The 13,997-nt window shown below is 38.5% G+C and overlaps 1 protein-coding gene across 4 annotated transcripts; it reads right to left on the bottom strand.

Annotated features, from left to right (window-relative positions):
- Positions 1 to 7,571: 7,571 nt before the first annotated feature.
- On the bottom strand, positions 7,572 to 11,974 carry Dhps (Deoxyhypusine synthase). Of its 4 annotated transcripts, none has more exons than XM_022832694.2 (8): positions 11,735 to 11,974; positions 10,992 to 11,108; positions 10,154 to 10,318; positions 9,652 to 9,763; positions 9,247 to 9,477; positions 8,859 to 9,083; positions 8,437 to 8,510; positions 7,572 to 8,146 (listed from the first exon to the last, which is right to left on the bottom strand). In XM_022832694.2, the coding sequence occupies exons 1-8, from the start codon at positions 11,840 to 11,842 to the stop codon at positions 8,054 to 8,056; spliced, it is 1,125 nt and encodes a 374-aa protein (XP_022688429.1). In that variant the 5' UTR covers positions 11,843 to 11,974; the 3' UTR covers positions 7,572 to 8,053. The 4 variants fall into 4 exon arrangements, with proteins under 4 accessions (XP_022688429.1, XP_022688438.1, XP_022688448.1 ...); XM_022832703.2 differs by lacking the exon at positions 11,735 to 11,974 and adding an exon at positions 11,451 to 11,676; XM_022832713.2 differs by lacking the exon at positions 11,735 to 11,974 and adding an exon at positions 11,403 to 11,674.
- Between the last annotated feature and the right edge of the window lie 2,023 nt (positions 11,975 to 13,997).

Below are 13,997 nucleotides of genomic sequence, written 5' to 3'. Positions count from 1 at the left end.
GTACACGCCAATCAATCTAAGCTTGCTTGTTTTCTAAACATTTGCGTTCTGATTATAGAACTGATCGACCTGCTGAGTCACAGAATCGTCGCTTTCGATTATTAGCATAGCGATAAAGTTGCTGGAAAGACCACGAAATACACAAAATTGCCAAACAGAACCCGCCTTCCGCTCGAAATTGACGGTACCTTATTTGTTGCTACCCAAAAGTATCTGGTTTCCACCCTTTCTACCGCTCATCTGACAGCTTTATGCGGTGAAAGCACAATATTGTAATGGTCAAGTTGTCGGTATTTTTAGAACTGGTTGCCGAATTCGTACGGTTCTACGTAGTGTTTGCTGACAGTAAGCACCCTGAGAGATAACGCAGCACTATGAGGGCATTTACTAGTAATGTACTTCGTCCATGCAAAATGTGTTTCAAAATTTCTCCTTTGAAGAGGATTAGGGATAATGCTGATTATTAAAAAAAACTGTTCCGACTCCTTAATGTTTACGATAGCGTCCAGGTTATGTTTGGTCGGTCTGTAGCAGACTTGCCGGTTTAAAGCAAAGCGCACGATATTTACACAGCGGCAAAATATCCAGCAGTTTATGCGGATTATTGATCAATTCATAACTTGAAAACATGCATCTTAGCGGTAGTTTAGTATGTCATACTAAGCAAATACGTCAAGTATTTGTCTGAGAGTGTTGTTAACTAATTTTCACAAATTTATGGATTAACGTTAGGTTAGATTCAAGTTTAATTTCAAATGCGTCGCAGTGGGCTTGCTTTGCTATTAACGATTCTCTCCGGACGGGGTTTCCACAGATACAAATTAATCAAAAGGGAACATCGAAACTTTACTTGGATCCAAACTATACCACGGATTATCATTATCTAAGCATTAAACGTTAAAATTATCTTCATTAGCACTTGAGTTGCTGCGGCGTTCGTATAAGTAATAAAACAGAATTGTCTTATAAACTCAATCTGCTTTTTGTCAGACAGTATACCTCAGTAGTACCTATAGTAATTTATTATATTAAAGTAAAAATATGTGACAGTCTACGGTTTTTATATGTACCTATATTTCAATATTTGTACATTGAGAGCACGAATAGCGTGCAACTAAGTGTCTACTTGACAAGAAATGAAAAAAAATCGTCATACATTTTATACTTACCGTCTTCTTTTGATAGAATGGAATTTATGTTAGACTACTGAAGCTAACAAAGCGAAGAAGTGCTCTGGTGTTATTTCTAAAGCAATAAGTAAAAGGGCCGAAAAACTAGAAAGGGGAAGCAGGAAACAAAAACTGAATTAACATATTACATCGCTGACATCTACGTATAGGCAATGAGAGCCAAGATCACAAGCATTGTGAAAACTGTAACTTTGTACCATTCAAACCAAAGTCTTAACGTCGTAGTCGCCTATTGACCACTCGGCCCCTAATGCTCCTCGGGGCTGTGGCTCTGTTGCCATTTATATGTCGTTTTGTTCCTGTTACTTATCTTTTGAATGAATACTCGTCCGCAGAGCTGACAAATTCTACCCTTTTCCAAGAATAGGAAACAGACGAAGGTATACGACGCGCTACTGCTGCTATATATCTTGTCCGAGCTGTTAGGTTGCCGAGCGTTCGAAGGGAATTTGCCGAGTCTAAGAAAAATACCGAACTAACAATCTTTCAGTCAAATTCATCCTTTTATTTTCGTTGCTTGCGTCCATCTGTCTGTGATCAGATCTTTTTTCCATCTGATGGAGGTCTTTTTATTGTTAATAATCATACTCCAAGTTTTAGTATCAGAAACTGTTAAGCGTACGTCATTCTATGCTTATAAGGTACTTGCAGTTTAAAAATGAATGCTGAATTATGCAGGTGAAATTAAATGTGCCCGCAGTAGCTGTTAACAAATTCATGACGGGTGTCATATCCACCGCATCCTATTATTGCAATCTTATACTGTTCTCTAATATATAGTAAGTACTTTATAGAAGCCTCAAATGACACTGACTGAATGGGTTATATGTAATCCAAAAGAAGTTCTAGACTTTCGTCATAATATAAATAATGTTCTACTCACAGAACCTTGTCGCACATGTCGTTGGCTGAATGTAAAGCTGCAGTGATCCATGAATAATTTCGAGCTTTAGGTTCAATACTGCCGTCAGGCATTGTACTGTATCGCTGTCGTTTCCTGTCATAGAGCAAAGTGAGTACACGTGCGGTCTTGAACCTAACTCATCACGTGTTTTAAAGTTTAGTAAGCAAACATATTATCGTCGCATTAACAAGAGGGTAGTAGCAACTCTTGGCCTCTCGAAGAAACACCTAGCCTTTTTAGATACTGCGTCACGATTAATTAATACTTCCTTTTACTTTTACAAATTGTCGTTTACACAATTATAATATAGGTATTATATAAATTTTAGCCCTGCTTCAGGTCTTTCCTAACTTCACAGTCGAGCTTTCATTTATTTCAGTGTTTCCACTGGTTTGCCACTCATGTAAAACTTTCAAAAACTAAAAATATCAGAGACATGTGATATTCAAATGGTGAAATGAACGCAGGGCAATGCCCACGTTTAAATTCAGCTGGCAAGATTCTCATCGCTTTAAATCCTACCTACCAACACTAATTTGTTAGCAGTTTGCCCAGATGAATGCCGACAATTGACTTGCCAAATTCAAAGTGCTTGTGAAATCTGATCTATTATAGACGTACACTTATGCTGCTTTCACCCCATTAAAAACGATACGCAAGACTTTGGGAAGTATGTATGTCGATCCGTGGCAAAAATGGCGCCAGTCGAGGTGTCATTAGGTTTTTCAATAATATTCATATAAATACGGATGACAGGAACAATAACAACTAATATAATAGCAGAAATGATATATTCTGCTTAATTGAGCTACGTGAATATGGATGTTTGGTAGGCGGACTTGGTGTCAAGTCCACACAGGCACTGAAAGATCATGTGAATACTAATGCGAGGATTAAACCGCTTTCTTCATGACTAGATTAAACCGAGATTCGATAGTCTGGGCAAGTTTTGGTAAAATTTATCTAGAATTATTATTAGCATTGTTATTGCAGTCATGCTTGGTTCAAGGTGAACTTTTCCTGCTAAATCAGTCTCCATACATCATTAAATTAACAACAACAATGGAAATAGTAATATGAGCAATAATAAAATTCGACGGCTAACACTCACTCTAGAAGTGGTGGAGCAGTCTCTTAATAAGCTGTTTCCAATGGCCTATAATGACGTCATGCAGCTTTTCTATCTACGGGAAGTGCAATAAGTAACATACGCGGATGATAAGGCCCTCGGAATCCTAGTGCAAGAAGAGAACGGTTCAAAGAGAAGAACGGAGATTATTTCAGAGAATGCTTAAGGGATGAATAAATGCGCAATTTGTTTGTGCTACAGGTATGAATCAAAATCGACGGGCCCAGCTTGTCTTCACTTTATAGGGTAGAATCCGGCGCTTGAGCGTTATGGTGGATCGAGTCATCGCACGAAGTGCCGATATCGGCGATGTGCCTGTGCAGGTAATAAAGTCGCTCTGCCGACAACAACAAGTAACGTCACCAGGTTGTGAAGTTGGGTAGCCAAGTCCACTGTTCTGCGCCTATGGGAAAGCCTACCACGGTGAGACAGGACTATGGCAAAGATTCTGAAAGTACAGCTACCCTTAGCAATAAAGGTGGCGAAGGTCTATGCAACGTCAGAAAAATATGTTATAATTGCTCTGGCATGGATGATAGACTAGCCAAGGCTTACTACAGAAAAAACCAATCTGAGCAACAAGTCAACGTTAGGAAAGGCAAAAACAAGCGACTAACATTCGAGGGAATGGCAGCAGGAATGGAACGTTCTACCATAGTACTCTTTAGGATCGCGGTCATGCCACGTGACCTCTAACTTGCAAATTCCAAGGATGCAACAGGATTTAGGGCGCGGCGGCGTGCTAGCTGTTACGAGCCCTGACCGGGCACACGAGCTTCCAAATGTATTTGTTCGAAATAAAGAAGGCTAAAAACTCCGCATGTATGCCATGAACCGTAAGTGTGGTCGACGACGTACACCATCTTCCATTATAACCGAATTTGCCGGCAAAGGATTCGACGCGCTTAAAATGACTTATGGGACTGTGAATGAACTGGTTGTTATTGACATGGCGTGAAGTAACCATCAATTGAATACTATGACCAACAGCGAGAATATACAAGTGTGAGTAATGGACACAACGAAGAAAGTGATAAAGAGAAAAAAAACCGGCTAAGGGAGAAAGGATGACAATCACGGACGGCCGCCCGCTACGCTGGCAGACTCAACTAGGATGAAAATTACTAAAGCTCTCAGGATAATCTAAGTCGATAGCATCTAGATTAAGATGGTCATTCCTCTACACTACCGAAATAATCTGCAAACGGTGCCGACGAAAATGGGCAGAAGAAACTGATGTTGGCGATGATGGTGACGACGATGACGCACGATGACTAGCGTAGTGAATCTTCTATAATAATATTATCTTTGTTTGGCGAATGCTTTACTAGGAAAATGGTAAAAAGTTGCTCTATAAATATATTATTATACTATAATAACCTTATAATCATGCTGAAGATACGACAATATCTTTGCGTCCGAAATCTAGCTCAGGGTCATATTACGTTGTTCAGCACATTAATTTGAGTGGCCGAAAAACCGTATGAACAAACCACATCAAAAATATATGATTGACACACCCGGGTACATGCTTACCTCACCGAAACTATATATTTTAGTAGACACATACACTATTTGCTTTTGAATAAACAAGTCAGTTAAATAGCTTTTGACATTTGCCAAGTAGAATGGCTCACATCGCATTATTTATGTTTTCCACTTAAACTAATATAGGTTATACCAACTTTATATCACTGCACTCCTGGGGTAAATACATGTACCGATTACGATGAAATTATTTTGCCTTTATTATGCCATCACCGCTCTTTTGTCTGATACAAACGCAATCAATGTACCGGAAGCCCCATCGATGTACTGGATACGATTATACGTCCGTAGGGACTCTCCAAGTTTAAGCAGCACAGGCTGAACCATTCGGGCGAATGTTCACATCGTAGCTACAACTTGGCGCATACCTTCAAACTTTGCGGGCATAAAGGTACGATAGATTAGTTAGTTGAGTAAGAATTCCCGCCTATTAACAGCATGCAAACAGCAGATTTAACGATTGTGTGCGACCACAAACAGTATTCAACGATATAAATAAGATTGTTTGGGCTGTAGTTGCTTTGCATCTCATACATCATCATCTTTTAGTCACTGAACCCCCTTGCGGCATCGTTTGTATCAAATGACGACTACACGATCGCGGACTGTGATAGTAAATATTAGATGAAAAAAATACAGATATATATACCCCCCTTAATGCAACTATTTTGTGATAGGAACATCTGATTTACTTGTTCCAAAAATAAGCGAGTGAATAAATAGTTAAAGCGAACATCATGTATAATGTGTTGGATCTTCAGTATCTCTGCGAAAAATTAACTTCCAAGCCAACTCAGTATTACCAGGGTGTGATTATCTGAGACCTTTCTTTAGGCGTTCTTGACAAGAATTATCCACAGTCATCTGCTACAGCGGTCCGATCGTAAATAAGAATAATTTTTAAACAAGTTGAGTTCGATCTCTGTTGCCGAAGACGGCTCTCCGATCGACGAAACGAAGTATTGAAATGCTTAATTTTAAAATGTCATAAAACTTCATCTACAAGATGAAATGATGGTAAAAATGGCAAACAGTTTCTCGAAAACTGTAGCAGAGTTTCTACTAGTCATTATAAAAGAAAGCATACGTATATACGATGCTAGTTAACAGTACTTCAAGCTTATTTAAGTGTTCTAAAACGAACACGCACTTCTTACGGCAAGTCCGTTAGACCTGCTAAGTTTTTTTTCGATATTAGTATGAGATTACAGACTTGACTGATAAATAATTGCGACTCTATGGATTAGTTTAAATGGTCATCGTACTACAAATGTTTAACATTTCGCTTCATTGTGGGGGTGGGGGGGGGGGGGGGCTATTACGGTCCCACAACATCGAGTGTCCTCATACTGACAATGGCCTGGTCCTCCTTCAAAGCATCCATTGGAAATCACCTAAAATAATCGGAGGCTTCGACAAGGTTTTATTTGTCTTTTTGTTTATGGATGTATGGCCATTAAACCAATCTGACGTGTTCTTCCGGTTTATAACGTAAGATTCATACAATGATTATTCTCATGAATAAGTCTACAGTCAAAAAATTTGTTCGTATATCCCTAGTAACACTAGAAGTTATCACATTTGGAGAAGCAGGAAGTGAGATTGCTCTTGCAGAAATAATTATAGAGCACATATAGAGCGATTCCTGATCTTTATGTTGCAGGTGATCTCACTCAACGCGTTTAAACATGAACTAAACAAACTTTACGCATTTAGAAATTTCCCGAGTTATGTCATTAATATCTCATTGTACTTCGTCCAAAAGATACTACCTGAAAACATTCGATAGCTCAGTCTACAGCATTAGTACCAGCAGGTTTCACTTGGATAAAGAATTAATTTAAAGTCGACTAAGCGTTGACGATTGTCTGGAAATTTTGTGACAATTCGTATTTGGGACTTATCGGGAATACTTTGAAAAATTACTCGGTTTACTGTAAGCTTGAAGTGCATGCAGATGCTGCTTTTCTAAATGTTCTAAGATGAAGATGTTCTTAATAAATGGATAATGATTCCAAAGACTGCCATACGTACAAAGGTCTTTGTATGTAACTTACAGAAAGTTGTGTATTTAAAATATCCGCTGAACTCAGGGATACAATATTGAGCACAGAGCGTCAATACATTGTAAAACAGTTTGCAACATATGTCCATAACACGTTCTCACGTAAAGCTGAACACAGAATCGTTTCTTACAATAAATGACAGTGAGCTTTTTTGCAGTTATGCTGAAATAAGTAATACGACTTGAATAAGTAATACGCTGCAATAGGTTAACGACTTATCCAAATAAATTATTTTATTATTTAAATTGTCAGCATCGTGAAAAAACCAAAAAGTAAACTAAAATAAAATTTGTTCTTAAGTTAGTGAAAGCTAGAGGTACTTTTTAACTGAGTGATACAATAGTCATAGATTTGTTTCGATCCTTCAAATACAACCTGCGACTATAGCACAAAGATTCCTTTGTGAGATGATGGCCTATTTGTGTAATAGTACTTCAGTTATATCACACCTTGTTCCGTACCTTAGCTATTCTAGAAGATTGACGATAAGACTTTTTTCTTTTAGTTGTTCCGTCCTGTCTTTAACACTTCCGTGTCTTATCCACTTAACCCTTATTACTGCTATGTATGTTTTCTGAATCAAGGCGCCTCTACTTATGGATTATCAGTAAATCTCGTTCCAGAATTTTTGCAACTACTTTTCTATGATTCTAATAGAAAAACGAATTCGAGTGATCTATAAACTTGTTTGTCGTATGATCGAAGCTGCCTACATAAATAAGGGACGCATCGGGTTTTTCTTTATATATACGCCTTTATTTATTCCTATGACAACTTCCTATACACAGGCGAAACGATATTTATTACATTTTTACGAACATTATGATAATTTTCTTCATCAAACAGTGAAACAGGTCGCGTATAAAGGAGACTATGCTTTACGAGTGTCCTTAGAAAGCTTGATTCAGAAGAAGCCAAACTATTTTCTACTTGGTAGAGCCACAAAAATCCATTCAGTCATAAAGAGCTGCGCACCGTGTAACAGAAATGTTCCGCGCAAGAAATTTACAGTTTTACAAGCCGTGAAGATCCACCAAGGATCGAATGAAAACGTTTGTTATCCCGCGATTCGCTTGATCATCGTGTGACCTGTTAAGTGCACAAAAAGGTCAATGAGGTACGCGGCGCTGGAGAACAGAGCCATTTCGACTTCCCATGCCATTGGCACAAGGCGCTTTATATGGTTGTCAGTCTTGTCCTTGGCAAGCAATAACGTTTATACACACTCGTTCGCTGGAGCAGAGTTAACTCGTTTGGCAAATGTTTGCGAGACGAGCAACGGAAAGGCAATGGATGCATCCACGCATACCTAGCCGAATGGAAGGATAAAATATACTTTTAGGCCTACTAGCTGCAATACGGTCATTGAGCCATCCACTACAGCAAAATCCCCGACCCATAGAACAACGCTAAATGTTGAACCTATGTTGGCAATGTTTCATAATAACTGGAGACAAAGCACTATAAGAGGTAGCATTATTTACAATTGTCTATAGGTAATAATTATGTGCATAATTTTGTATGCATAAGGACTTTTTTCATAGGTTCTCTTAGAAGATCGATTTGAGGCTACATAGTACCCACATGGGGTGCTTTTACCTTAACGGGCTGAGCTGCCGCCTTTATTTTTCCCCATGACACGGCTTCATCTGGAGACGCTCCAGAATCGCTTCCTAAAACGGCCATAAAAGCTAATTAATATTGTTAGCTTTTTAGACGCATCAAAGAGACAACCATTTTTCAGGTAAGTAAAATTTCATTACTTACGACATTTTATTTAATATGAGAGACTGCAATGGTGTTATCTCGAAATACGCCTTTCTAAAAACATCAAAATATCAACCAATCGGAAGCAAGAAGTCACCACCTAATAGCCTGAGTTACACACTGGTACTTCACTGCAACGAAAAAGTTAGGTTTCATATTGGGTAGGCTATGCTTAATTAAGCAGACCGGGGTCTATGTATGCTAACTCAACATTCATCAAGACAACTGTAAAACCAGAGAACCTAGTCACATACCATCAAATTCTTGTCCCGTATTAATATACACAGCAAAGTCTGCTCCGTTCCGCATCAAGTTAGCGTTGCATATGTGGTGTTTGACGACACCACCGCCCAAAATTAGCATACCGGAGTGCTCGGCCTTAACAGCCATTGAATTTATTCGACGGATGTCTTGAACGAGATCAACAACGAGACCAGGACTACGGAAGCTATGAAAGTACAACATATCACCGATGCTCCCTATAGCCACAAAATAAAAATTGACGAATAGGAAGAACTGAGTTAAATGGCATTATAGTAATTACCAGTGTACAAGACAAACTCCAAACAGTTAAAAACGTTTGACCTCAAAAAGTACACCAAAAGTTTCAACAAAGTTATCAATTGCGTCAAGTCTACAAACCGTCAGTAATTGCTGGGCAGAACACTGGAATCTGATTTTTCTGAGCCCAGTAATAAATTGAATCCGTATGAGCAATTCGCTCTCCGAAACGCGCAATCATTCGACTGGGACTCCAGGTAATACCAGTGTTTTTCTGCTCTTCAAGCATTTCGTCTAAAACAGGCATAATCCAGTCTTCGAATTTGCAGTAATTATCATTTGGTGCAAGCAAGTTGCCTATCCGGTTGATCCCTAAGAGTCAATGTATGAAAGTTAAAACGTAAATGGTTCGATTAGGAACTTTGTTAACAAAATGAATAAGTGTCACTTTACGAAAAACTTTATCAACAACGATTGTACAAAATCAGGAGAACTACTTTGATGAAATGAAAATTAATTGAAGTTAATAATATGAAGTACATTAACCTTTGTTCCGTAACTCCTGTCCTTTAAGAGAGAATTCCCCCAGGTAAGTGGGTGCCATGCATTTGATGAGATCCTCTTCGACGCCGCCAGCTGTCGTAACTAAGCAATCGACCTGCAATGGAGATTTTGTATTGTACATATTGTAAATAAAAATAAATAAATACGCACGCATGCCAAAGTATATTATTTAGTTCAATATATAATGTAGTACTTAAAGCAGCAAACACCACAATTAATACGCAGATGGACAGCAATGTTTCCATGTGCGAATAATTATTAGACAAAAACACAAAACTGAGACAATTTTTTTTCATATTTAATCATTTGCTTAACATTTACTTATACGATACGCACATTTGTTTGACTAAACGTGAATACATGTTCGTCGATGATCATTTCATTCAGAATTACGCCAATACGGATGATTAGCGTTACCGTACTCTCGCTTAGTGTGTTGAATTATGTTTATCGAAATACGGGAGGGTTAGACCACAATACATACCAGTTTGTGCTGTGCGAGAAATCTTATGATATCTCTAACTCCGGCAGAACCCATATTCGACGTGTACCCGAAGAAAATAGTACAGCTTGTCTTGCGTCTAATAAACGGATCTTCCTCAAGGGTATCTAGCTTATCATCTGGAAGAGGCCGTTCACGGCAGTCGAGCTAGAGCACGCACAAAACAATGAATAATTATTATACAATACACGTAGATGATTGGCTTTATTGTGCAGAATCTCTATCATCGTTACGACAACTAACGTTATTCTGAAGAGTATTATATTTCGGTTTATATAGCCGATAAGCAACCGGTGAACTTGGAAAGGTCTGAGTTTTACCTCCGCTATCGGAACTAGGCATTGCTTCACACGGCTAGCTTTTGGAATGACACTATGTGTATCGTCGTCCGGTTTCAAAGTTAAGCTACCTCATTAGGTGCCCCAAGTACTATGAGCAAAACCGCATTTCCCAGCGGATCAGATAATTACTAACTTAATAAAGCATAACCTTTACAAATAGATACCAAAAAGGCAGCATGTAGATTGAAAGAATTGCACGATTTGTTGGAGATAGTAGATTAAAATTTTACGATGCAAGCATTCAATGGTAGACTTTTATAAAAAAAAAAAAGATTCGTAAGTTGTACATACATTCACTCAATCATACTACGTGTTTTATATTAAATACAAATGATATCTTTATTTTGCAAAAGCGCAACTTAGTTTTCTTATTACACGAAAATGGTTCTACGTTAGGGCACACATTTAATAAACACCAACTTTAATTGAAAAACAGCTGTGGATGTAAACCTTGGGAAGATGAGAATGCTTATACTAACCATTTTATTGACTTCATTAATTGCTCTGGCGAGCTGGGTTGCTTGGAAACCGGTTGTCATTAGAGAGCTCATAAGAGCATCGAGATCTACTTTGGTATTGAAGTCTGCACCTCGCACCTAAAATCCATAAAAGTATATAGAATCATTGTCAGATATAATTATATAATTACAGCACTATTTACGGCTACTATGAAATACTTCGTATACGAATATGCACCGAAACTAATCATTTTCAAGAATACCCGGCGGCCCAATTCGACTATCGAAATACCCACATAACCTGCCCGCTAGACTGCAGTCTGGCATCAAACAGTCAATAAACATATACTACAGCTGTTACCGTAAATATCTAAAAAAGTTAACGAGGTCAATGATGCTCGGGTTAGAAATTATATTGTTCAAAGGCGATACGTTTTCAGCTGCGCAAGATTCAACAATGGCTAGGCTTCAATCAGAGACCATGTGATAGCCATGTGTTATGATGGTTGGAAGGCGGGAGCCTCCGGTACAGCTGATCGGGTAATTGTCATACTGCAAACACACTTTTGCTGTCAATTTATACAAGAACGTATTTCAAGCTGAGGATAGGGTTATGTTATTTTTCACTATACTGAGATGGCGTCGAGGTCTAACTAAAAATAAATGAGAGAACGGTCAGGTGCAGTTTTGCCACGTTTCGCCTTCCTCGCTTGGTATCTTCTGTGACTGACGCTCTAAGCACCATTGCCGCTATTGCTACGCACCTCTACACGTTCAGCCACCGGCAGTTCGTCACTTCGTTTGAACAATGCTGTCGTAGCAATTTCCGGAGCGGCCGACTTGGCACGCTTCGCCTTGGGACAATCATCCATAGAATCCTCGTCAAGATGCCACTTGCACTATGAACATACAGCTTGTATGAACCGAACAAGATTTCACTATTATTTTTTTTGAATTGCACTTACGCTGCTGTTTCAACATTATGTTGGAGTGGCGCTGCGGCTTAGGTAAAGGAAAACGCGCACTGGGGGTCGCCATTTTGGTTTCAATGAATGTTCCGCAAAGCGCGCCAATGGACAACTGATCGTGAAATCGACAAGACAGCTAATATATTTTTGGTATATTTTCATGTTCAAATCTGTAGCGTACAATAGGAACTGCACTAAAGGGCACACTGTACATTGTGAACAAAATCTATATGTTGCTTTGCTTAACAAACGAAAAATAGATGCGTGTCTGAATCGAAACCAAATTGAGTTCGTTGTTGAAGAAATCAAACATCAAAAAGGGCCGATAAAACATTTTTAATGAGAAAAAAAAGCTTTGTACTAACAACCTGTCTGTATTTCGAGTGTTACGTCCGATATCGCCACTAGGCATTCCATCATACGGTTGTACTACCAACCTGTGAACTTTACTTATATTTAATGTAAGTAGTAGTACACACTTAATTCTGGGCAACACTTCATTATATAGTATATGGTTGAGCATATGGGACAGGAGCTATGTAGGCCACTCCCGTTTTTAACGAGGGAAATTTGTTTCATGAAGTTAATATAATCAAACTTCCAGAATCTTTTGAGGTGCACACAGGTCAGAGAGTTTCGGTAATTCGAGAAAACGAAATACTATTAATTGTCAGCTGTACTGGAAAGGCTAATTTAAGCCGGAGTACAATTCAGCCTATGGGTGTGTGTGTGTATATATATTTTTGTGTTATGCAAAACCAAGGTGTCATCTTTTCATGTTCAATGTACCACATCTTTAAGATTGTTTTTGAGGGAAGTAATTACAATTGTATTCACGAAACACAAATTAAACAATATCCCTCTCAAGCGACAACGACAAAGATGTCTATTTTCTTGTATGGCTCAAACGCCGATACGTCAGCAGAGCAATAAACAATTTCTCAACTCACTAAGCGTCAATTTTTTTTTCTTTTTTTTACATGGACTTACTTGATGTTTTACGTCTACTAACCGAATTCGTTTGACAGCTCAGCGAAAGAAAATGAAATGGCTGTATGTTTATAGTGTAACGCAATTACTATAAAATCGATGAATGTATTATATATTTTTAAACATATTAAGTCTTTGAGTATATCATACTCCTACGCTATGTTACGCTAAATCGTTTTTGTTGCTATTATTTGCGTTGGAAATGCAATCGAACCTGTATCTTTAGCTTCGTCGCCGCTTCTGTGTCGCTTGTGAACTCGAACAAAACAAAGACCTATGAAACAGAATTCATTTACATAGAAACCTTTCTATTATGGAGCTAGGTAATGAAGCTAGGATGAAACAATTAAGACTACATTGCTTAGACCTGTAGAAAAAGCTATAGCCGCTAGTACTCCGTGCAAGCCCATGCAGAAGTTAGATGCGTTGCGTGGATTAGGTGTCAGCTTTTCTAACAGTTCAGGTCTTCTTACGGCAACCTATGGCCGTTGCGCATAAGACAAGCTTTAACAAAAAAGCCGTCAAAGGTTTTTTCAGTAGTCTCACAATTTTATTTTTTCCAATATATTTAATAGCGACGAGACGTCCTTTCTTCAGGCAATTGATTCTGCAAGGTGACTATCTGGTGTTAAAAAACGAAAAAATTACATGAAAGGTATAGCGCAACATTTGTTGCTGGGTGCTTCGGTGGTTACAAGTAGAAACACAGTTCCACTGTGTTCTGTATTTTTGAGGTTGCATTTCAAGGAACACAAGATTGTGGACGCCTCGCTTGCAGACTAAAATTCTGCAAAAGTTTTCGAACGAATTACAAAGGAAGCGTTTGCCGACTGTGTTAAGCATCCCGTTGCAGTCATTCGCTGGAGATCATTCATATCTTTGCTTAGTACAAATCATCAGCAAAAGAATGACAATCAATACCGTCAGTATCATTAGTGGGTTTCTGTAAATAGATATGTTTCCGTTCAATGAAAGTATATTCATGACAGGTTGATAATCGGTTGGGGCTGTCTGGCTGTTATGGAATGCGATCCCATCACGACGACTGTTTATCACTGCGAATGGCTTT

Source organism: Varroa jacobsoni, unplaced genomic scaffold (genome assembly GCF_002532875.2).
Source record: "Varroa jacobsoni isolate VJ856 unplaced genomic scaffold, vjacob_1.0 scaffold_39, whole genome shotgun sequence".
Classification (NCBI taxonomy): Eukaryota; Metazoa; Arthropoda; class Arachnida; order Mesostigmata; family Varroidae; genus Varroa; species Varroa jacobsoni.
This window is presented reverse-complemented; position numbering and strand designations above follow the sequence as displayed.

Excerpts from the sequence above, each read along its gene's own strand:
- Dhps (XM_022832694.2), bottom strand. The coding sequence starts at position 11,842 with ATGGATGATTGTCCCAAGGCGAAGCGTGCCAAGTCGGCCGCTCCGGAA. Across the intron at positions 11,109-11,734 it reads CGGTGGCTGAACGTGTAGAG|GTGCGAGGTGCAGACTTCAA; the intron begins GTGCGTAGCAAT and ends TATGGATTTTAG. Across the intron at positions 9,478-9,651 it reads ACAGGAGTTACGGAACAAAG|GGATCAACCGGATAGGCAAC; the intron begins GTTAATGTACTT and ends ATTGACTCTTAG.